At 41.4% G+C, this 26,025-nt stretch overlaps 1 protein-coding gene across 1 annotated transcript; it reads left to right on the top strand.

Moving 5' to 3' along the window:
- LOC123033966 (T-cell immunoglobulin and mucin domain-containing protein 4-like) lies at positions 1–26,025 on the top strand (the record flags this gene model as incomplete). The annotated part of the gene is made up of 12 exons (XM_044450946.1): positions 1–18; positions 1,882–1,927; positions 4,331–4,391; positions 6,571–6,956; positions 10,263–10,601; positions 11,753–11,821; positions 13,751–13,801; positions 17,636–17,698; positions 20,618–20,652; positions 21,597–21,672; positions 24,320–24,359; positions 25,441–26,025. Coding segments are annotated over 12 exons (1,278 nt in total), but the record flags the coding sequence as incomplete, so codon positions are not given.

Raw genomic sequence — 26,025 nt, 5'->3', positions numbered from 1 at the left:
AGTGGGCTTCCATGGGAGGTGGTTGTCCCATCGGTGCGGGTGTTCAAGGATAGGCTGGGCCTGCACATGGTAGGCATGTCATGAGCGGAGCTGGCTGGAGCTGAGGGTCAGACTAAATGGCCCAGGAGACCCCATCTGACTTGCTCTGTTTCTGTGTTTCTAAGTGGAAACATTCATTTCTGGGGGGAGGTGGGTTAGCAGAGCTCCATATGCCAACTCTGCTGACCTTTCTCTTTCATGCATGAGCATTTTCTCTCATTTCTGGTTGCTGTGGAAGTGCTAAATCGCCATTACACAAGAGGTGGGGTCCAGTTGAACAACAGAATTGGTGGGGTATAAGAAAATATGCAGGAATATAAGTACCCCCATTGGATTTTATCCTTGGTTTTTTAGGGGAGTGTGATCCCATCTAACTATAGGAGTAAACTTCCATTCAGAATAGTTGGTTTCCCAAACCGCAGCACCTCTGGCTTTTCTGGATTAAGTTTCAGCTTGTTTACCTTCATCCATCCCAAGCAGGCTCCAGACAGTAGTTCACAAGTTCAGCCAGCTGCAGGGATGTGTAGATGGAAACAAAAAGTAGAGTGGAGTATCATCCACGCATACTGGCAGTTCAGACCAAACCTCCTGTGACTTTTCCCACAGTTACATGTGGATATTAGAAACCGTGGATGACAGGATGAAACTTTGTGGCACTCCACAAGCTAATGGCCACAGCATGGACCAAAAGTCCCTCAGGCCCACCTTTTGAGACCACTGTTCTAGGAAGGACCAGGACCACCATAAAAGTGCACCTCCCAAACCTAATTCCAGACAAAGTGCTTCAGACTTATTTAAGCAATTCTTCATGGTTGGCCTTGATGTTCTTCATGAGATGCTCCTCAAAATGCATCTCTGCTTGCATGGGCTTTGAGTAAGCTCATGTTCTCATTTATTGTCCCCATTTGAGCAAGAATTCTGTTTTCTGAAAGCAGCCTTTCCTAGATCAACCACTTTGACTTTTCCTGTTAATTGTGCTAGCGACCTCTTAGTCTGGATGCTATTTTTCTCAACTTGTGGTATAAATTGTAACTGAGCTTTTGTCATGTGGTTTTGAGTAACATTCAAACATTTTATTTAAATATGTATAAAAGCCACCCTATTAGCATTATGCTGTCTAGGCACCCATTACAATAAAAATCAAGAATAAAATTAATAAAATGATACAGTTTAAAGTTATAAATAAACACAATAAGACACAATATATACAAGCAACACAATGTGGATTAATAAAAATTAATGAATAAAATTAAAGTTAAAACCAGTGCTCTGAATAAATATACCTTTAGCTAAGGTGTCCAGTGCACTGTCTGGTTCTAGTTTGTTCGATGAGATTCTGTTGTTGAGGTCTAAGGATGTGGACAAAGTGCTTGGACTGGTTCAGCCCACTACCTGTATGCTCGACCCTTGCCAATCTTGGCTAGTTGTTCAAGGTAAGGAGGTCCTGGAGGCTGTGAATGCCTCATGAAGAGAGGGAGTGGTCCCAGCCTTATTAAAAGAGGCTGTAATGAGACCAAAGAAGGCCAACTTGGACCTGCAGGGGCATGAACCACTACAGACTAGTCGCTAATATTCCCTTCCCAGGCAGCTGCTCAAGTGGGTGCCGGTTGTCCAACTCCAGGCAATCTTCAATGAAACAGATGATCTTGATCCATTTCATTTGGGATTCAGACCTGGATTTGGAATGGAAACTGCCTTGGTGGCCCTCAGGGATGACCTATGCCAGAAGAGGATCAGGGGGAGTGCAACCCTGTTGGTTCTCCTGGGCCTCTCAGCGGCTTTCAGTACCATTGATCATGGTATCCTTCTGCACAGGTTGGTCAAGCCAGGAGTGGGAGTCAGTGCATTGTGATGGCTCTGCTCTTACTTGTTGGACCATGTCTAGAAGGTAATAACGGGGGATTGTTGCTCTGCACCATGACAGTTATGCCATGGAGTGCTGCAGACCTCTATCTTATCCCCCATACTCTTAAACATCTAAATGAAACTGTTGAGAGAGGGCATTAGGTGGTGTGGGCTGAGTTGTCATCAACGCTCACCTGATGACACTCAGCTCTACCTTTATTTTTCATCTGATAGAGGTGTGGTAGTGAATGTTCTAAACTGGGCTCTGGCCTCGATAATGGATTAGGTGAGGACTAATAAACTGAAATCTGATCCAGATAAGATGGAGTTACTGTTGGTGGGAGGATCAGCTGTTCAGATGGAGCACATTTTGCCTGTCCTGGATAGGGTCCCACTCCCCCTAAAGGACAGGGCTCACAGCTAGGTGTGCTCCTGCACCAGGAATTCCAGGTAGATTTGGTGGCCGAGAACGCCTTCTATCAGCTGAGCCTGATATATCAGCTGTGGCCATATCTGGACAGACAGGACCTGGCACCAGTCATCCACGCACAGGAAACCTCACCCCTGGTTTATTGCAATGCACTTTACGTGGGGCTTCCCTTGAAGAGGGTCCAGAAACTTGAATTGTTCCAGAATAGGGCAGCTGGACTGCTAATGAGAACTGGCAAATATGATCATATAAAGCCAGTCCTGTACCCTCTCCACTGACTGCCAGTTGAAGTCTGGGCCCAATTCAAGGGGGTAACATTAGTGTTTAAAGCCCTAAATAGCTTGGGTAGGGTAGCTTAAGGAGCACCTCTTCCCATATGAACCTAACTGGCCCCTTTGATCTTCATCTGAGGCCCTTCTGAGGGAGCCCCTTGCTCAGGAATTATGGAGGGCCTTCTTAGGGGTGGCACCCTGACTGTGGAATGAGCTTCCCAAATTGGTTTACCTGGCACCATCTTTATACTCTTTTTCGCACCAAGCAAAGACCTTTTTATTCCATTGGTATTTTAATTGTTACATCAGCTTTTAATGGTATTTTAATCAAAGGAGATATATCTTTTATGAAACAAGGGGTTGTGTGCTTTTATTTTTGTTAATATTTTTTTATTGATTGTGGTCTTTATATTGTCTTTATATGGTTTTTATTGTTGTAACCCACCCAGGGAGCCATGTGGCTAATGGGGTGGGCAATAAATAAATAAATAAATAGTTTTTGTAGTGCCATGGGTGCATCAAAAGAGAAAGTTTTTTGTCAGGCACTTAAAACTCAATAAAGTAGGCATCTGACAAATCTCCAGTGGCACAGAGTTCCACTGTTAGGGTGCCACCACAGAAATAACGTGGTCCCAAGCCCTTTAAGGCTTTATATGTCATAGTCAAGACCTTGAATTCAGCCCGGACTGGAACAGGCAGTCAGTCCAACTGATGGAAGACCAGTGTAATGTGTTCATAGAATTGGCCCTTGTCAGCCACCACACTGCTCTGTTTTGGATCATTTGAAGAGTCTGGACTGTCTCTCTCCCAGCAAAGATCATCCCACAGAGTAACCCTCTCAACTCCCATTTTCAAGTTTCTTCTAAATAACCCTGCATTTTTTTCCTAGCTTGAAGAATAGCACAGTTGGGCTGGGGGTGGGGGGAAACGATTACGAAAATAGCATAAAACAAAGTATTCATGTACACCTTTATACCATCGCAACAACAAAAAGTAAGGCTCCCTGCAATTGCATTATTGTTCAAATAAGGAGATTTGATGCTGGATCTCTTGTGTCACATCTGTATAACCCCTAGAAGCCCAGAGTCAGGAGAAGTTACAAAGCTTCAAACAGAAATTGAGAACTGTCAAAAGGCACACTCAGCACTTGCAAACTCAAGATAAAGTGATGAGTATTCAGATATGCAACATTATTGGAGCCCAGGAACTCTAAGCATGTTGCACATACCAGTTCTTCAATGGATCGTGATTCATATTTGTATAGGTGAGTGACTATTTATTGTTGTCTTCAAATATAACTATCATAACAAAATAGGTGCTGGGTTTTTTTTCCAAATTTCTTGTGGGTGGGGAAGGTGAAATTCTATTCACTTAAGGACCCACAAAAGAGAAATAAAAGCCAATAATATGTTCCCTTTAAAAGAAGTTATAAAATTGTAAGTGGCTGAAAAGTAACATCTTGGAATTCTGTGTTTTGGTTGTAAGATAATTTTAAGAACACTTCCAATGAAGTCTTGGAGGACAATTAAGCTCTTTTATGAGGACATTTTTCTTGACTCCATGGAGAAGTCAATTTTACTCATGTTTTAAATGGCTGCTATCAAGTGTTACTATCAGCTCAGGTGCTTCCAAACAAGCCTTCTATTGTTCCATCATCCTGCCTCCTTCATGATATTGTTGTCATCTTTGATTTGTAACTCTGCTGTGCTTTCTGATGGCTGCTTCCATCATTTTCTTACTACAGGAAGTCTTTTAAGAAAGAAAAAGCAGAATAGTGACCTACATAATGACCTTGTTTGCACATAGTGAGAACCCAGAATACAGGCTAGGGGTTCTTGTTGAATTGTGAGTTGTTGAAAATGGATTATCATCACAAGCTAGCTTTGCACCATGATTTGTTTTCCTTATCATGACTGTCCTAGAGGATATCTCCATAGTAGCTCAAAGTTCTAATTTAAAGTTCTAGTTCAAACAATAATAGTTCTAGAGTAACTCACAAGGCAATTCGAGGCAATCCAAACCTTTTGAAAATTTTGGTTCCAGATTCTTCCTCCCTGACAACCAGAGCAGAAGTACACTTATTCCTAAGTTCTACTTAGGTGGTTCATTTGAAGAACAACCTTTACTTCCCTTGTTTCACCTCTTAACCCCAGTTCAACATTTGCAGTTTCTAGCACTGTTTGCATCCTGTTGGAAGAAAGAAAGGCTTACTCCTTGGAAGTTTGTGCCTTATTTTGGGGATTTTTAAAGTGCAGAATTGGATTTTTCAAGGATTTAACAAACAATTAGGTGCTACTCCTGCCATTTAGCACAGCAGTGTTCTTTTCAGATATGTTCTAGGCGAAGCGCGACCATCTCTCTTTGGATATCTTAGCCTGTGGGCCTGTTAGACGTTGGAAGATCTCCTTGTATTCATGAATTTTTGTCATTTTTCCATTGATTTCAATGTGAGTGGGAGCACGAACAGATATTTATTGAATGGTATTTGCAATGCAGCCATAACCAAAGTTGTTGTTGTTGTTGTTGTTGTTTTTAATAATGGCACATAGATTTCTTATTCATTTCTTATTCTTATTCAACATTATGTGAAGGAGAAGCTTTTTGGTCAATGTTGGCTTTGCTATGATGGGCCAACGGCCATGCTTTCCATCCTATTGCTGCTGCTTTGCCCTCCTCCAAGTAATTATTTTGCCTGAATAGTCACGATGGCATGACTTGAATCTAAAACTCCAAATGCAATGCCTAAAGAGTTGAAATATCATCCCAATAACACATCTGGCAGCAAAACGGTGTTGTCCTAGCATTGCATGAAAATTACAAGGGACCATCTGGAGGAGTTTCCACATCTTGCCTGGGAATCTTGCCAAGAGGAAATGACATTCACAGATCTCAGAAGAAGAGCTCCTCAGCAGAATCAAGGCAAAAGCATTTGATGCCTGCAGCCTTCTTTGGGATAGCGAAGTTACATAGGGATTAAAATCACAAGATCGTTTTGCCGCTTCAACAACCAGGCACAGGAATGGAGGTTCTCTGTGTCATTTGAGCTGCCACAGGCATTGTACTGACCCCTGTGTCCTCTACTCAGCAAAATGCTAGCAGTTACTCCATACAGAGGACAAGAAATGTATGGAATATAAGTAGTTTAGGGGAGAGGAGGTTATAAAAGGATGCCAGGCAATGCTACGAATACTCTGCTTCCCTGACCCTACTGAAGGCAATGAAGTTAATCAGGGAATCTGTGCCACCCCATATGACTTTCTTTTACTGGTGTGGCTTGAGCAGAAGGCCAAGTATGAAAGAGGCTTTGCATTCCATGCACTGCAAGGGGCGCCATGATGTCCTCTCCGAGCACAGGGTTCTTTAGTTATGCTCAGTACAAGTCACATTTCCATTGCTAAGGGATATTGTCAGTGGACATAGACAGCTCACCTGGACCAGGCTGCCAGGATGATGCAGGAAGGACTGGAAAAGCTGAAGGGAAAGGGCAGAAACAGGCAAACAGGCCAGGCATGATGAGTCCCAGAAGCGACTGTGTGGAGATCGAAAGGGCTGGGCTGTAGGGGGCTCTAAATAGGACTCACTCCATGGCTGGGCAGGCACTGGCCACCTTCACTCATACGAGCCTGCCAGGGTTTCAAGGCCTTAAAGGAGAGAAGGAGGCCCTTTCCTCAGCCCCACAGGCATCTTTGTTGACTCCCTCTGTGGTCCTTTGCATACAGGAAGGCATTTTTATACAAGCAAGCCTTAGGCACATAAGCCGGTCGCTTGCTGAAGCTGGTTTTAATTCTGAAACACCCAATGAACCTTTCCCTGCTTCCCCTGCCCCCAGTCAACACTCCATGCTTTTGCAACTCTTTTAGCATTCCATGTGTGTTAGAAACAATGGAAACTGTTGGGTAACCCGCTCTTTTTTTTTTTTTTTTTTAAGAAAGGATGACTTTCAAGCCATTTCATTTCAGAAAAGCAAGATCACATATTATGAAGTGAAATGTTCTTGACTATTTCCTCCCTTCTTTTCTTCCCAGGGTGCACCGTATCTCAAATGGTAATAAGAGGAGTGGTGGGGCAGGCGGTCACTCTGCCTTGCACCTACGATGTGAAAAACAGCAGGGAGCTTCATCCCGTGTGCTGGGGCCGAGGGAGTTGTCCAAATTCGAAATGCAGTAATGAAATCCTCCATACGAACGGAAGGCAGGTGACCTCACAAAGCTCATTCAGATACAATCTAAGGGGAACCGTGGTGAGGGGGGACGTGTCCCTGACCATAAGAAATCTGAATGAGCGAGACAGAGGACTCTACTGCTGCCGCATTGAAATCCCGGGCTGGTTCAATGACTTAAAAAAGACCTTGAATCTTCAGGTTGACAGAGGTGAGTGGGATCTTTGTGATGCATCCTTTTCCCTGTCCTGAGGAGATTCTGGAACATGGAGGGAAGGCTTGGCTGCACCATCAGTAGGGCCAACCCGCAATTAGGCAGTGCGAAGCACCATCTTCTGGCAGTAGAGTTTGGGTGCTGTGAAAAGGCAGTGAATGGTTAAGTATTTCATGTATTCTCATCCTTATTCTGACAGGAATGAGAAGGCTTGTGAGCTTTCCTGTCTCACATGGCAGAATAACTTGGCTGGCTTTGGATGCTATCAATGTTCATTGGGGGGGGGGCGCCATTTGCTCTACTGCATCAGGGTGCAAAGTATTTGGGGCCAAATTTGACTATAGGCCTACTATAGGCTAAAGCTGACTTGGCCCTAGTTTGTACCTAATATTAAGCTATAGACTAGGTTCACACAACATGGCCAGACGTGTACTGTCTGAGTGTGCATTGCCATTGCCTGTTGTTGACTATAAGCTGTGTTGTGTGAAGCCAACTGCACCAATGAACCATGGAATATTAACCACAAACAGCTCACAGAGTGAACCCATAGTTGTTGTTGGGCTCTGAACTCTGGGTTGTTCATGACTGACAAGCCATGGTTTGATAGCACAATTGGATTCACACAATACAACCACCCCGATTGCACAATACCCCACACTGAATGCATGTTCATTCCATTTTTTGGCTTCACATGTTGTATGCAACAAGTCAGGGCGTGGTTTGTTGAAATACGTCTGAATCCATTCCTGCAAACATACCATGGTTTGTTAACTAGCTATAAACCACACAGAGAAACCAATGGTTTCTTACTGGATTATGAAGTCTGGCTTATTTACATCACTGCTTGTTGTAATGTCTGAACCCAAAATTGTGGCTTATCCTCAGCTTGTCCAACCTGAAAAAAGATTCATCCAGCAAAAGCAGCCTGAAAATGAAACCTATCTGAAGGCTGAAAAAATATGTGGGGGAGGAAAACAAACCAGAAACAGGGGAAACAGGTCTGCTTGCCTGTAAGATAATATATAGCTAAAGCAATGTGAAACTTGTATGTGTAACCCACTCATAGTTAGCAGAAGACCTAAAGGATCTGTGTTAAAATATATGGAAACCAGAGCAGGTTCTGTTGTCATGGCTTACAGTTTCAGCTGGAGTGCTTTAAAGAAAGGCAAATCTTAGCTAAAAATAGAAACTGAAAGCTAACTTCATATTGAAGTCACCATTCAATATGTCCTCTTTTATCTTTGCTTGTTTTACTGGGCACAATGCCATGGCTTACCTGGATGAGGTTATTTTTACCTGCTTGACAGAAAGCTATATTTCTCTATATGAGATGCAATTTTCCTTTGTACAACTGCCACCTTGAGTTTATTCAACTGCATTGGCTTTGTTACATCAGGGATGATCGTTTCTGTGTAAGATTTAAGATTAATAAGAAAAACTTAGGTAGTAACTTCAGCATACAGCAGTACAGAGAACACCTAATATTCAACAGAATTTTACATGTGAAAACTGCCCTAAATATATAGTTTACACCAACATAGGAAAAGCAGATTAGTCTACAGCCTCAACAAGGGGGTGGGGGGAACACTGTGTTGGCTATCAGAAGCCCATGTTTAAAATTCTCTGGAATTTACTCCCTAGGAATATATGGCTGGTGCCAACTCCTTTAGGATACCAGTGAAAACTTTATTTAAACAAGTTTTTAGTTAATTTAATTTAATACTTTTATATTTTGTTATGGATTATTTATTTTAATTTTGGTTAATTTACTGGTTTTGTTCATTGGTGTGAATGGGCATATTTTATTATGAGATTTTGTCTATTATTTTATTGTTTATTTTATCCGATTATTGTTTTATTGTATCTTATGTATGTTTCTATGCTGTTTTAGCATTTGTAAGCCACCCAGAGAACCATCAAGTTATGGGGCAGCATAGAAATGGAATGAAATAAATAAATGAAATGATTTAGTTAATTTATTTTAATGTTGCTCAGTGTGGAATAGTTAATTTATCTTATTTTATTGAAGTTCTGAAATAATGTTGTAAGCTGTCCAGACAACAGTAATGGGCAGCATACAATTTTTAAAAATAAATAAATAAAATGGCTTGAAATATGATAGTTCAAAAATAAAAGGGAAGAAATAATGGGTGGTGACATACTATTGACTTAGTTTTTTCATGCATTTTGTATTGGGAAATGTGGTATAAGTGACTATGCCTTTTAGCACAATCCTAGTATATCTACTTAGAAGTAAATCCAGAGGGTTTACTCCTAATGGATGAATTCAATTACTTCCAAAGGATGGATTCAATTACTCCCAAGTCAGTACCTCTAGGATTGGAGCCATATTGATTATTTGGTGATGGCCACAAAATTATTCCTGCTGATATATATGTCTGAGTACACAGGTAACATTTGTCCTGATAAGGGATGAGAAGTTGAATATAAACTATTCTCTCCTCTCTGTTTTGATATACAAAGCCCCAGCAGGTCAGATTTGCACCTGGAATAGATGGAGGCAAGAAAGGGCTTGTATAGGCATGGCTGTTAATCCATTGTGTTTGTTTTCTCTATAGAGTTGGGAATGGAACATTAGACAAGGAAAGTTTCTTTTCTTGTTTTTCCCTATGTTATCCCTAGCTGGATTAAAGTATAGCAGAATAAATCAAATACAAAAGTGGAAACAGCATTTTCTCCCTATGAAATACCCTAATTTCCTTGCTCTAAAAAAGTCCCAGTGAAAGTGCTGTATACAAGCAGAAGTGAAACTGGAGAGTCATGCTCTTTCCTAAAGAACTCCCAAACAACTGTGAGTAGACAATGATGAGTGCACAATAAATGCTTCATACACAAAAGCTCAAAAGCTGCATAAATAAAGCTCCATTTTGATCATTTAATATTTTTGATTGGTCCATCCTAGGGATTGGTTCTTTCCATCCATGGAAAGCTTTTGATCCAGTGCAACATGAACAGGAGAGGAAACGATCTTAATTAATTTAATGCTCCCTCCACAGTCCCAGTAATTCCCGTTCTTCAGTCTGCTCCCGAGGGGAGGAAGATGTGCTAGATGTGGTGCTGGAGTCTGCAGAGGGAGATGGACATTTCCAACAATTGACTCCCCCTTTCCACTTCCACTAGCAGCGGTCAGCCCTCCATCTAGTCAGTGCTTCAGTGGATGACAAAGAGCTTTATGTAACACTATTTTTCAGCAGTTTACCTTTCAGTCCACTGGTTTTGGAAGTGCCATGTTTTGACTCCATAGATAGTGTTCTTATACATAATTTTGTTCTTTTGTTACAGCAACAACCACTGTCCCTACCACAACTAGAACCACCAAATCTCATATGACTACCACAACTACCATGGCACCCTTAACATCCATGGCACCCTTAACATCCATGGCACCCATGGATACTCTGACATCTCCTGTTCCAAGAAGAACAGGCCCTGCTCCACCACCAACCTCTACTGGCACCAGTGTTCCAACAATGGCCCCATCTTCTGTAGCAACATCCGCCACCCTACTTACAGCAGCTTCTTCATTGGCCAACATGAGTCCATCACCAACTACGCTTCAGGATGAGACAACCAAATATAGCCGGAGTTTTTTTACCACTGAAACTTATACCCCTATTACAGGTACCATACTTTCTCTTCCTTTCAGTCTGATATAAATGGATTAACTTGGGAAGAAGAAAGCTTCCCAAACTAAAACAGAAACTCTATTGTTGCAAGATTTTCCTTCTCCAAGAGGAAGAACTCCCTGATTTAGGAGTACCTCCTTTTTTTACCTCAGAACACCTCATTCAGACTCTGTGACATTCCCAGGAGGCTGGAGGAGCTTGTTGTCCTAGCTTAAATCCAGATCCAGTCCTCCAGGAGCAGGAGCAAACCTTTCATGAATAGCTGGAAGATGTGCAGAGAATAAGAACTGTGCCCAGTGTAGGCCTCTTGGATGCTTTTACTAGCACTACCATTTGCACTGCTGAGGAAGAAGAAGCATTTTGGTTGAAGTGAAAAGCAGGTTGCTATTCCACCATGTGGCAGAAAGAATCATATCTCACTTTCCTCAGCAGTTTCTCCTATTATATGATTAGGTGTTTGGTTGGTGGGGAATGGAGAGGACTGAACCCAGCCCTGTTCTTTCTCACCCACCAATCAGATTAGTATAAAGACCTCCATGTGTGCGGCTTCTGTTGTTGGACCAGAAAGGAAAACAGCATGTGCAGCATCCATTTGCAAGTATAATTCCACACTGGAAGTATGAATTCCACACATCTACAGCCCCTGACCGGATTGGTGTAAAAGTGTGTGTGTCTCTCTGTGTGGTATCTTTCACAAGCTATTTGTGAACATTTTGCTTAGAGTTTCTGCTGCTGGAGAGAAATCAAATAATACAGGATTGCTCAGGCTGTGGGAGTTAGCTAATGCTATCATCTGAGCAGCATCTTGTAACTGCCATGTAAAGACCAAGGCCAAATTCAACCAGCGAATTTCAGCACCACCCATATAAAATACAGGTTAGAAGGAGAAAACAGAAAATACATTTTGTTTGCTAAGTGACCCAACTAATATGTGTACCCAGTTGCTCTTGTTCAGCATGTAATTCCTCCACAAAAGTTAATATATTTAGCTTTTGCAATTGCCATTACCCCGCGGTTTCATTTAAAAAAAGAAAATCTAAATCCCCACATTTATCTGATAACAGAGACCAGAGCAGGTGATGAGAAGTTTCTCTTTAATGGATTTGACTGTATTTGACTGTTGAGATGTTGCCTTTTGTTTCGCAGCTGAACCTTTCCCTGCTACAGTGCCGGGCACTGAGGAGACGGCGGACGTTGACAACTGCACCATCTCAAGTAAGGGCTGGTCTTCAGCACTGGCTCCAGGCAGGCCCGGTGTGGCACCTGTGCAGGCTGCCTCTCCGCTGAGGCAGGAGGGACCTTGTGCTCCTGGCACTGACCCTTGCCACTGCATCCCGCTCCCCTTCCCCTTCCCCTCACTTCTGCCTCTGCCATAGGACTCCATGCGGAGCCCTAGCACTGTCAGTGGTGCCCTCGGGGCTCCTGAGAGAACCTCACAGCCGCTCCTTCAGCTGCCCACAGAGCCAGCACGATCCCAAAAGCGATGCGGGAAGCTGCTTCTCAGGGCTCTGCCAGCTGCTCCTTTGCCAGGGCAGATGGCTTGATGAGAGACTGGCTGGGTGGGCACTCCGGTGCATCTACTGGAGGCGGCAGGGCAGAGGCAGTGGGGCCTCCTGGCAGAGCACTGGAGGGGAGGCACAGTTCATTGCCTTTCCCATGCCACTGCCTGAGATGGGCACCTCACTGGGCTTCATGGGTGGACCAGCCCTGGGAGTTTGGATTTTCTGGTGCATAGTTGGTGTTGGCCATGATACAAGGCAGCTTTCTAGTTTACATATTGGTTTACAGTGTGTGGTCTAATGCACTGGGAGGACACCAGGTAGCAAAAGGCTCTTTGGGTCATATGTTACCAGCTGAGAAACATTTCTGGGCACGCCTCATCTGGAATGACTAGAAGGTTGTCACAGTCCTTTTGGACCTCAATAAATTTAGCCCCCTGACATATCAAACTGCTACGGTAGCAGATTGTGGAGAAGCAAATTCCATGAACATTCTGCCTCCCCCCAAAAACCCTCCCTTTTGATGTAGTGTAGCTGTTGTGAAGGGCTAGAAAACTGTCACAAGGGGAGGGGAGGGGAGGGGAGGGGAGGGGAGGGGAGGAAGGCAAGGAGGGAGGGATGGAGGGAGGGAGGGGGGCATCCCTATTGCGGTGGCAAGCAGACCAATACTGAATGGCTGCAGTCTTGCCATGTGTATTTGTTGAGGTAGAATATGGATGGGGTTATAGCTGAATGCACACCCATGGAATGCATTACAGAAAGATGATATCCTCATTTGTTTCTGCCCCTGAATATGGATGCTCTATCCAAATACATATCCCAGGCTTGTTCCTTCCCAAGCAACAATCTGTAATGAGACACAACAAGAATGGCCATGAAAAATGGCAAGACGGGGAGCATCAGCTTACTTGCTTGGGCTAAGGAGCTGCGCTCTCTCTTCTTCCAAAATCAAAAACGCCCCAATGACAGGGCTGTGTATGCCCACAATGAAATGAAATACTTAACTATCCAAACCTGATGGCCGGTGTGCGCCATGGCAATGTAATCCCTGATGGGTTGGAATTATGCAGTGTGTGTGGGGAGGGAGGGGGGAGTGCCCAAACTGCAACAGATAAGATGAGAAACTAGCTGCAGACACACATGAAGAGACTACAGAAGCATGGCAGGCAAGGGATTTGATATTTTCAAGACCTCTGAACCAGCAACTTTTGTGCTGACAATTCAAGCTGATGTACATTTGGCATAGCATTAAAGTATATTACAGGAGATATGATTTACACCTGGCAATAACATTGCACAAGGAAATAATAAGCTGGAGTGAATGTGTTGCATATCAATTCAGCCCCAAATTGTTCAATTTAATTCTCCCAACCTAGAGAAACATTCTATTTATTTATTATGATTTTGAGTCACAGCCATGGATTTATGAGCCAGTTTCTGAGGGTACAATCCGGTGCATCTTTAGGCAGAAGCAAGTCCTACCATTCCACTTCAGAGCTGTAGGAAAAATTCTGTCTCAACATTTCCTTCAGGCTTATCTATTAGAAAATACATTGTGTAGTCTAAGGGGGCAATTTTGTTGTCTATTTCTTCCAGTTTCAATAGAAAGAGTTCTGATATATACTTGTATGTTGTTTTGTTACAGCGACAGCCTCATCCAGACATGTAACTTCTGCACTCCATGGGATGACCACACGTATGGCAGCTCCTGTAGCAACCACAATTACTCCCCCAATTACTCCTTTTCCCTTAATTATTTTTGCTTCTGTAGCAACCATGCATATTCAAACAATCACCTATCTTCTGTGTCAATATTCACTGTTTTTCCAATAACCGCATTTCTGTCAATATCACTTACCCAGCAGTCTCAGGGAAAGTGCACTGAAGATGGTTGCATCATATCAAGTAATATAAGAATCCCTTAGCAAGGGCTTTTAGGTAGTGATTTTAGACTCTTATCCTCTTCATCTTACTTCACTAACTTCAGACTGTGGCAAGCCAGCTCGGTTGAGTTTGGGGGTCTTCCTGCTCATTCTGCTAGTAAGACCTGGATGGACTGAATGGCCACTGGTAGCCATGGGGATGCCTCCACTTAGAGCTGCTGTTGCCACCATTTTTCAAGCAGGAGGCATCTGAGCTCCAAGCACCACCACAGGCTGCTTGGGGGGGGGGGTCTTTCCTGGGCTGTAGTGGGGGCCTCCTCTTCTCTCTGGGTCAAGCAGGAATGCTGCACACTGGATTTGGATGGAGGCCTTTGTGGACTTCTCTCCAGTTCAAAACACACTGGCCAAGCCATCAGTTGAACACAAGACTGGAAATTCAGCAGGCTCCCTTGGTCCTTGGGTTGAGATGTACCTCTTTCACATAGCTGAGAGAGTGTTCTGCGCTACTCAATTCCAAAAAATCTCCTAGTGCAGGTTCACATGTTGTGCTCTCTCTCTCTCTTTCTCTCTCCTGTGCATTCAAATTCTCCTCCACCTCCAGGACTTGTGAAAAACACCACAGGAGAAAGCCAGTCTGACTTCTTGTCATTTATCCTCCTTCCCCACACCACACCCAAGCCAACTGGTTGATTGTACCTGCATCCCCCTTCTTGCTCTCTAGCCACTGGCGCCCCACCACTCAAACCTCCTCCTACAGCCCAGGTGGACCGTGGCTTCCACAAACAAGGCAAGGCTATGCTAGCTAAGGCTGGTCAGAATAACCCCTCCAAAGTCAAACCTTGGTCTCCCCTGCTTTAAAAATGAGCTTTGGATGGCACATAGATGGTATGCCAAAAAATATACTGTATGCAGTCTATTTTAGGATATAGCATATTTGCTAAAATATCTAATGTAAGCAGCACCAGGTCGACTCTTTTAAACATAAGCAAATACAACAAATGTGTTCCTATAAGAGGTACAGACAGGTAAGCCAGACATGAAGGTGGCAAACCTGGGTGCCATAAGCTGGATTCTTTATAAAGCAAAGACCTTAGTCAAGTGTTCTATTTCTGGGCACTTAATCAAACACACAATGATGGAGTTCGGCTAGCCACTCCGCTGCTCTCTGCTCAGGCAGGGCAAGTTTCTGAAGAGGAGAGCCTCCTGCAATCTGGAACAGAGCTTTATCATGCCAAAGGGTGGGTGAAAGTGGGAAGGCCAGCCTTTTCCTTGCCCACATATCCCCTCATGAGCTTCATTCTCCCCTGCTGCTGTTTATGCTAGGGAGAGCATTCATGAATTGCCAAAAAAGAAGCTATACGCTTTGCCACAAATTTAGAACTATTGATTTTCTAACACAAACTCATTGCATTACATTTTACGCAATAACAGATAATTCATCTAATAAGAGATAAATATTGTTATTATGTCAACTAATAATTGAACATGATTATTAGAATTTAAACAGAAATAGAGCACACCGCGCCATAGTGTGAAGGAGGAGTCTGCAGCCCAGGTGTTAAAAACTGATGGGCAAGCATTCTGGTGGCTTTCTACTGTGAAACCAGAATTGTCTAGGATGGCTTTTCAGGGGGATGCCTGCAAAACATGACTGGTCCTCTGGTAGCCCTTCAAACATATGACTGTCCCCTGCAAAAGAAGGCACATGGCTAACTTAGTTTTTCTTCTGGAGGAACTATATGACTGGCAGCAAACCCCTCTCAAACAAGGTAGCAGGGGAAGTTTCATGGAGAAAAACACAGGCATTAAAAAACAAAAGCAATCCAGCAAGCAAACAAACCCAGATTACTCTCTTTCCAGCCATGCTCCATGTTAAATACGTCCTCTAGTCACCCTCCCCACTTTGTAGATTCAGCCTTTTAAGCTCAATTTCCCCTGGATATTTTTAAGTTTGCTATAACAAGCTAATATAATCTGATGGCAAGAACAGGAATCAATTTTGTGGGGCTGCAGAGTATTTTGCCTTGGTTTAGTTCAATTTTACCAAATCCCAAATGGAGAACCAGTTAGCAAGACATGTTTACCAGCAAGGATACCTTTAAACACAGATGCCCACGTTGCTGAAGAAATAAGGCCCCATTTCCTTTCCTTCTGCTTACTTGTTTTGATATCAACCTTTCCTCTGAAAATACGAAGACATTTCATACCTGTATAGATAATAAGAGAGATCGTTTGCCTTCTTTCAGGGCAGAAGATCTCACAGCCTGTCTGTGTGAATTCTTTATGCCAAATATCATAGAGTAACTCTGTCTATTACACAGATTTTCTTTCAAAATGTTTCCTCCTTTGTTTGGAAAACAGCATCAGCTTCTAGTATGAGTTGAACACTGCACTTAAATTTTATTTTATTTATAAAATTTCTATACCGGTCCACAGCAAGGTTCTTAGAATGAAACTAAACAAAAGAATGACAAAATGAACTCCGTTATTTTGGTAGTGTGGAGGACACAATTGACCAAACCCAATTTGTTATGTGTCTATTAAACACACACACATGGGTGTGTTTGACTATAAAGTCAGGAGTGTCAGGTTTAACCTTTTGCACATAATAGGGAGTATAAGGAAGGTCCCCGATTCCTTTCCCCATCTAGCCTCTGGCTCTCAGAAGTTTTAGGATGTTTTGCCAGCCCATGTCTTGTACCAGAAGTGTCTTGGCGGGGAAGGGAGTTGGGGGCGGGGTGGATACAGCAGGATGCACTTCCTTATTCTCATGCTTTGTAGTGTAAGCAGCTAATCCCCATTCCCAAGGTAACAGCTATGTGTCCACCTTGAGCTTGAACTCTTATGTTTTGGACCCTCTATAACTCCTTTCAAACAGCTAATGCAGACCACACATTAGTTCAGATGTCTTTATTACTCTACAGCCATGAAGGTGCTTTTAGAAGAAAAAGAATCAGGCAGATCAAAATGGAAAGTTATTTTATCACACATCTGTGAAAAGAAATAATGTGCAACATTTATTATGCAACTTTAAAGTTCCAACTTCTTCAGCACTCATCCAAGGGATGCATGCAGAAAGCCAGGGGGCAGGTGGGGCAAAGCGCATGAGGAACCCAGGCGCCCACCCACAAATGCTGGAGAAGTTCTCAGCACAGTAGAAATCCTTATTCAACAAAGAGTTGCTGAATGAGGCCCCTCTGGCTGGGACTGCAGCCTGGACCTATAATTTGCAAAATTAGGGACAGAACTTGGTCATTAAATCCCAAGGCCTTCTCCCTCACGTGAAGCTTTTGCTGCTTATGGTTGAACTGAGTGAGATATTATTCTGATCACACACACACACACACACACACACACACACACACACATTGTACATCATAGCAGTTTAACAGTTTTTTTTTAATCAGTATCAGTCTGTAGGCAAAATAGTGAATTGCTTCAGTTTTCAGAACAAATTCTTTCTCCTACCAGATCCTTTTTTAGCTCCTTATTTTGGGATGCCTGACATGTGCTTGTCACATTAGGGACAACGCTTGATAAAACCAGGCCATGGGCTCCCTGCTTCCTAATATGAAAATATGAAACCTTCTCAGCTTGTGGGTGGGATGACTTGAGGAATTCTGCTTACTGCCAACACCCTTTTGCAGGTGATGAGAAAGAAGCAACTACAGCAGAGTTACACCAGCCCAAGGAATCCTACCCAACAAATGGTATGTAAGGAATCAGGACAAAAGGATGTGTTTATTCAGAACTTTTCTTTCTGTAAATGTGGGGCTATTTATGGACCCATATGGGGGGGGGAAGCATTTTGTTTTGTTTTTTTGAAATGACAAATTGCCTTCATTTGCATTCTGTTGACTAATTTTTGGTGTGCAGGGTAATCAACTTGTTGAATGATAGATAGAATACCCCTTTGAGTATGCTTTTTGTCTAGCATCACTTGACTCTCAAGTCTCAGCTCAGTGGACTCTGCCTTCGAGAAAGATGGGAAGAAAACTGGGAGGAATACAAGATGGTAGGAGATGATCCAGAAGATCTTAGCCAGGGACCTCAGTTAGTGCTTTCTTACTCTTGGTGCAGCAGCTATCAAAACAAAGGATTTCCCCTTTGTAAGAGGAACAGTTTTCTCACTGAGATCTGGACAAAGGAAGTGAAATGAGGGAGAAACAGTTAAAACTTCTGTGTGCCTGTGAAAATGTTTTTCTCCTCTTTTTGTCAGTGAAAAAAGATTTATTGTTGACCGACACATTTGGAAATACCCTTCTTTGGGGGCTGAAACCCATCCATTTCTTCCATATAATGTTCCATAGGAGCCATAGGAGTGTCCCCTTAGTATTCATTCATGAACATGCATCCCACTTTATCCTGACATCATGAAGTCTTTTGAATCCATAAAAGAAGAATACAAATACATGAAACCAGCAAAACTTTGTTCATATTTCAAACCCCCTTTCTGAGTAGACACAATTTCACTCACTAGGAGAGAAAAGGGGACAGGCTCTGCAGGCATGTGAGGATGAAAGGAATAAGTGAATTGTACAGTTAAGAAAAAAGGAGGGGTTTTCAATTCTTTTTAATTTTTTTAATTTTATTTTTTTAAATACAAATGCAAAAATCATAAAAGGAAAAAAAAACACACAAAATACACAGAAGAAAATATGCAAAAGAAAATCACCCTGAGTACGCCGCTCCCCGGGGTCATGGCTGTATATTTTTCTTTTTCTTTCATTTTTTCTGCTCTTTCAGAAATACCCCCTTCCATCCAAAATTCTCTGTCTCCAATTGCATAACATTAAACCAAGTTCATTTTTCTTTTCAAGTAATGGCATTATCATTTCCTTATTATCCATTTTCTCCATCCAATCTTTTACCCTAAATATTTGTGTTTGTTTTAATACCTTTCTTAAGCTATCTCTCAAATTTTCTGGAAATTCTCTAATCTCTGTAACTGGAGTTATAGCCATAACTGAAGATAGTTGGCATAAATTCTTCCCTGTACTTCTCTCAAATTCACACCAAAATTTTTAAAAAGGGATTTTCTATATTTTTTACAATCTTATCAGCCTACTAAAGAAGATTTAAAGAAAGTTCCCTCAATTTCCTGTTGTGCTATCTCTGACCAAATTATTTCATATAATATTTGGTTTAAAACATAATTGATTCACTTCATAATATAGTTTAATATTCTAAATACCTAGGCCTCCCTCTTTTTTGATTTAAACCATTTTTTCTTACTAATCCTTGCTTTCTTATCTCCATTACAAAATTTATCAATCATATATTGCTCATCTTCTAACTCTTTCCCTAATATCCTAATTGGCAACATCCCAAATAAGAAGTTAATCTTAGGTAAAATTTTCATTTTTCAACTGCTGTGCTCCCAAACCAAGATAATCCTATTTTTCTAAATTGTTGCAGTTTCTTCTTCATTTCAGATTTTAATATATAAAATTATTCTTTTTCAGACATTTATTTTTTGAAATATTGCTACCTATTTAATAACATTACATATTCTAATTTGAAATTTATTCTTAATTCTTCCGTTTTCTTCTCTATTGCAATTAAACAGCATCCTCTCAGATTTTTCCCAATTAACCTGTAACCCTGTTATACCACCAAATTCCACCAAAATAGTTTTAATCTGATCCATAACTTTGAATGGATCCTTGATTGTTAACAATGTATCAGCAAATATATTAATCTTCAGCAAATCATCAGCAAATATATTTTTAATCCCAATACCTTCTATAGTATCATCATTTCTTATACTATTTGCCAATAATTCTATAACTAAAACAAACAATATTGGTGAAAGAAGGTATCTTCTTGGAGAGTCTTTGGACTTGTATAGCAGAATATAAGCTGAATAAATAATAATGAATAAAATAATTCCCTTCTAGTGCCTTGGCCTCAGCATATTCTTTCTGTTAAACCATCATTAACTGTCACTGTTAACAAAATTTTCTGCGTATAATTTATTTATTACACTTACTCCCAGTTGTTTCTGCCCTGAAATGTGCTTCTTTGCCCCTCTACATTTAAACAAGTGGCCCTGTAGGTACCAATGAAGTTTTCCCACCCAGTTCTCCTTCTGTGGAGGCAACAGGGGGAAATGTCTGCAGGGAAAGATTAAACCTCCTTACCTCACACATGGAGGTTCTGATCCATATCAGGGCTTCAGATGTTTATTATTACCACATTACTTTCAATTAAACCAGAGCAAGCGTGGAAGCTACATGCTAACTTATTAATGAAATGTGTTGTTCCACCTTCAAGTTCCGCTTTCATCATGAATCCCTTCAAAGAGCTCTCCCCCAACCCTGTCAGATAGAAATGCGTAAATTCCCACATGCAGCAAAGAAGGGCCCTAAACGCTTCTGCTCCAAGCATTCCATAGAGGGATGTTCTGCACACACGCCCAGGAAGGGCTGCATCTGATCCAGGGATCCAGCAACGCAACATCACTCTCCTATGCTGCTTGCAGCTGTTATGTCATTGTCCACAGCAACTGGTGATCTTCTACCCAAATCTTTTATCCAACTCATTTTATTGTATCATCTCTCCTGGGAAAGCTATTCATGTAAGAAAACACGTTTATGATATGTAATTATTTCTTTTTCATTTCTTAGGCAAAATCACACGAGTTTTAGATGTTTTAAAAAAGGTATTGTGAAACTGACTTTTTGTGAAAGAATTACTCCTCTCTGAGTAGCATGTGGGACTTTTTATCAGTTGATTCCTTAAAAGCTATCAGTAGTCAAACTTTTCAAACACACAATGAGAAACAGGAGATCTGGGACAAGAAAATTAACCTGGAGAAAATTTAAGTACTCTCCCTGCCTTCATTCTGCTCTGAAAAGTTGAAGCTTCATACATCTGCATGCATATTGAAACTTCATACATATGCATTCCCTAGAAGCAAAGGGAAAGGCAAATATTGGGGATGGGGAGCTAGCAAAATATTTCACTTTTGGGTCAGGAAGAGGGGAGCACACAAGGACCCGCTAGTGACAGGTTTCTCCCTGTTCTCCTTTCATCCCTTGTAAAATTGCCAGTTGTAGCCTTGCCTATCACTTTACAGTGATCCTGCTAATGCATTTTGTGTGTGACCTTTGCAAAAACAACCACCAAAAAGGTAAAGAGGTTGGGTGGAGATGACGTTTTGCCTCTATCTGTCCACTGAGATGGACCCGATCCCCTGGCAAACACATCCCTTGATTCAGGTGAAATAGAGCCTCTCTCAAGACATGTCCAAGTCCAGGGGTTTCTATCTGAATACAGGTCTCTCTAGCGCTGATCTTGCCCCTCTGATTTAAGTGGAAGCTGCAGTGGGTGGAATCTCAGCAATAATGTCAAGTGAGGTGCTCTGAATCGTTTCCCCTCCTGCCATTCCTTTAGCCCATGACAGGGAAACCTGTGACCCTCCAGATATGTTCAGCCTGCAGCTCCCCTCCGTCTCAGTCAGTGTGCCTTTGCCTGGGATTACAATCCACAAACATCTGGAGAACCACAGGTTTCCACTGACTGGAGCTTCAGCCCAGCGTAGTTGGCCCAGATGTGCCCATCTGTTGTCAAGCCTAACCTCTTCTGTTTGTCTCTTCCCATCAGTATTATCTGGTGCTTATTCCTTGTGGTATTGTGCTGACTGTTTCATTCTTGGTGCTAGGAGGATTGCTAATGAAACGTAAGTATGGAAGTGGCAATTTGTGCTCTGCTCTAATGCTTTTCGCTGAAGAAATCTCTTATGTATGTACGTACATACGTATGTGTTTATTTATTTATTTTCGTACATTTATATAGCACCCCCTAGCCCAGGGCTATGTACAATAGCATACAATAAAATCAACACTATCTCAGTAGAACAAAATAATAATACAGTAACAGCAACTTAAAATGGCATAGAAATCTTGCAGTTAATGGCAGAGAAAAAAAATAAAGGTGAGGCAGGAGATAATCAAATAAAAAAGCAGTGTTGAAAACTACTTTTGCCATTATAATGCTTGGAAAATAAAAAGGTCTTTGTGGCACTGAAAAGAAAGCTGCGAGAGCACTAGGAGAACTTCCCTAGAAAGCATATTCTACAGATGGGGGGCAATTTTTGGACTTCCCCCCTAATCTAGGCCTAGGGTCCTATTCTAGTGCTAGTAGCTGGTTCACCACTGTGTGAAGAGAATGCTGGATTAGATGGACTCTTAGTCTGATCTAGCAAAGATCTTCTTATGTTCTCTGTGTTCTTACACCAACATTTCACAGAGTTCTTTTCTCTTGCTTTCCACCTCTCCACAAGTTTTTTTTCCCCAAAAAGGTTTGTTTGTTAAAACTGCACAGTCTTTCTAGTCTTGGAGGGGTGTAAGGAAGAGAAGCAAACCTGTAACTCAGAGAAGGGTGTGAGTCACAGGCAGGTAGTCAAATGCGTAGAAATAGAGCTGACACTGAAGTGCGTCCACATGTTGGGTGGAACATGTGTCTGTAACCTCGTGTGTGACTCATTCACCACAGAATAATCCCACAGGCAGTACTGACAGAAAACATAAGCAAAGCTTTTGTGATTTATCTTTGTAGACATTATGAAGTATAGATGTAATTAAAAGACTGAGAGTTATCATTCATTGAACATGATATCATAATTTAAGATAATGGATGTTTAATTCCTTCTTGGGACTCCTGTTTGTGTAAAACTAGTCCAGGTCTGCCTTTATCCATAGCTTTTCTAACAAGTGTTATTTTTCATGTTTAATTTATTTAACTTCATACTGGATTTGGGATAAATTAATGCATTTCCTCCCATTTTTGTTTCTATCTTATTAACTTACATAAAGACTGCAATCTGTGTTTCGTTTCTGCTTCACCAAATCCATGACCAAGTCATATTAATATTTTATCATTTTTCTTTACATTCTATATTTCTCTGGTTGCTACAAGAAAAAAAGTTCACAACAGCCACGTAGTTTCACAATCCAGTAGAGATATTTATTTGTAAATAAGATTTTCATATCAACCTTGACTGAAGTCATAAAATCGACATACAATCAAGATATTAACATGCCTTTGTAAAATGTATATAAAATTACCCCAAAGCTGCAAGACTGTGGTCCCTGTACAAGTGTTCCAGGGCCCCAAGATACATCAAAGCCCCCTGTTGCAACATCCTCTTTAGTAACCCCAGGGATATTGCCAATGATCCCCTTTTTGGGGGGAGGGGGTCATCCATACGTTCAGCTTGATTCAGCTCTGGGAGACTTGCAGGAAGATTGTAAAGTGACAAATATTTCATGTGGAAATATTTTATGCTATGATATGTTAGTTCATCACATGTATTTGTTTATATATGTTCTATTTATACATGAGTTAATATTTATAGCAGCCTTTTATGATGTACTAATGATATTTCTATCCAATTTTTTCCTACACGGAATTCAAAGTGGCTTACGTAATGCCCCTTTTCCATTTTATCTTCACAAGAACCCTGTGGGGCAGGTTAGGCTGAGGGTAGGTACACTAGAAACTTGACACACACTGACTGTCAAGCACTTTCCAGTGTTTGCCTTTGTGCTGTTTTCTGATATAGTTTTTAAAATATAAAACTATAACACACTACATATTAAAATGCACTGAGAGTCTTTTTCCTTCATAACAAAAAATCGTTACTTACAGTGGCCTCAGATGCTCATTACCTTTGCATAGCCAAATGCACCTTTTTCACAGACTAGGATAGGTGTAATGTGATACTTATGCCTCGTCCATCACCACTTTGGCTGAATGAATCCATAGTCTATGGGAACTTCCAGACAGAGCACTCCTTCTCTTACCGGGAGGCACTGTGCTGCTATTCTCTCCTCATCCTCCCCTTCTTCTCTGGTTAGGGAAAAGACAGAAGAAGCAGCAGGAAAGGATGGGAGGGCTACAAGTGGAAGACAATGAGTTCTGGACCCCCCCCCCCCCACTGTTCAAAATCTGTGATCCTTTGGAAGATCTGCAAACTGGCAGATCTAGAGAAACTAGAGCGGCAGGCAGGCAGGCAGGCAGAGGGAAATTTCAGGAGGATGCAACCACCACTAAGAATGCTTTTTATGTGTACTATATTGGACAGCCTGGTACAACAGGACATAGAAAAGGAACATTTCTGCCTGCCTATTGGTAGTGAATCACTACGATAGGGTTTTCTATTCTTCAGAGATGTGGATTGCGACTTAGCCAGTTTGAGCTTCTGAGTTCAGATGCGATCAGGCATGTTGAGGGCCTTATGGCTGTGCAATCTACAATTCAGTAAACCATATTGTGTTGCCCTTGATGTTCTTATCAATATTAACCCAGCTTTGTTTCTTCCTTAGGTAAAAAGCTGAGAAAACATCAACTACGCAAATTGAAAAAGTTAGTGTTAACCTTGCAACCCATTTTTTTTCCTTTATGTCCAATTAGGAAAGAGGCAACTTTTATTTCATTTAGACTTATGCTAATATTGTGGATTATATTTATTCTTATTTTTGTTTTGCATCAGTCCCTCTTTCTAGAAAGGAAAACGTCTGATAATCAAGATACCTAATACATAGGGTAGTCCAATAAAGTAAATAAGTTTATTTGGTAGAAACATTATTTTCTGTTGCTTTTAAAATGATTGCATGTACTTTATTGTTGTATTTCCTAAATAAATAGTAGAATAGTAGCCCTGCATTAGCTATTTACCCTCAACGTCAAGCATATCTAAGGAAAGTCCTGCTGTTGTATAATCCAGCGATTATAATTCAATGATGGATTAATTGGATTAGGGATCTGTGGATTTCATCATATCCATTCTGTTACGTTATGCAGATTGTCAGGCATTTTTCACTCTTGATTATTTTCACTCTTGCTGATAGATCAGATTTTATGTATGAGATTTTTCTTCCTATTTGCAAATGCACAGTACATAATGTGCAAAAAGTACAAATGCACACTTACACCAGTGTGCATTATCATAAATGCACACTGGCACAGGTGTGCCTTTGCACAAATCTGCAGTGAAAGGAAATATCCACTCCCCAGTTTGGATGAAGCAGGCACTCCAGCGACAGTCCAAGTTATTTGAGCAGCGGCCTCTAGGGACAGGGCTTTGTGTGGGATCTTGGAATGGGCTTGGTGCCAATATTGGTCCCCATTCTGTATTTGGCACAAATAATTGTTGAAGCAAAATGCATTCACTAGGGCCAGCTGAAATTGTCAATTTTTTTTAAGGAAGCAGATTGAGAGAGGAGGTTGGACGCTAGTATTCAGACTAGTTATGTGACCCTAGTTTGGTTGTTATTGTTATAACAATGGTTCATTTTAACTTTCTGGAAATCTTTTTGTATTGGAAGCCATTGTGGGAACTTGTGTAGAAAATCAGAGCATGAAATACCTCACTTAAGTAAACTAAAACCACTGTTGTGTAACTACTCACCACAAGCTTTAAAAAGACTTGTGCTTGTTTTTGTAGCTTAAACAAACAGGAAGAATCTGAACCTATGGAAGCCACAGAAGCTACTGAATCTACTGAAACAGAAAGAAATAATGGAATTTTTCCTCTATAGTAGCCACATTTTTGCATTCCTGCCCAGCTACAAGATCCATGAAAGGAAGAATTCCTATGAAACATTCCTTAATATCTGAAAATGATCTCGCTGCTTCCACTTGTCCACTAATCGACTTGCCCCAATGCCATTTTTATTGGCTTTTCTTCCCTTGGCTTTCACCTCTGTTTTTATTTGTTCAGGGCAAAGAATCAGCAACAGCCCTGAGCACATGGTTGTCAGCCCAAAATGGTAGCTGTAATAGCAAGGACACAATTCGAAACCCAGCTCGACAGAAATTTTGGTCTATTCACCAACCATTTTCTTCCTCCAATTCTAGCACTTTGGCTTAGACCATGTGGGTCCTGGTCTAGACAATAAGTTTTAGCAATTAACATCTTGGGTTGATACATTGCTCCAGTTTTAAAATATTTCAGTACATAAATATAATAATTTTAGAACAGTTTAATGATGAGGACATGGGCTTTGTGGAAACCATATCCCAGAAAGAT

This window comes from Varanus komodoensis, unplaced genomic scaffold (genome assembly GCF_004798865.1).
Source record: "Varanus komodoensis strain SLA01 unplaced genomic scaffold, ASM479886v1 scaffold6_1, whole genome shotgun sequence".
NCBI classification, from domain to species: domain Eukaryota; kingdom Metazoa; phylum Chordata; class Lepidosauria; order Squamata; family Varanidae; genus Varanus; species Varanus komodoensis.
This window is presented reverse-complemented; position numbering and strand designations above follow the sequence as displayed.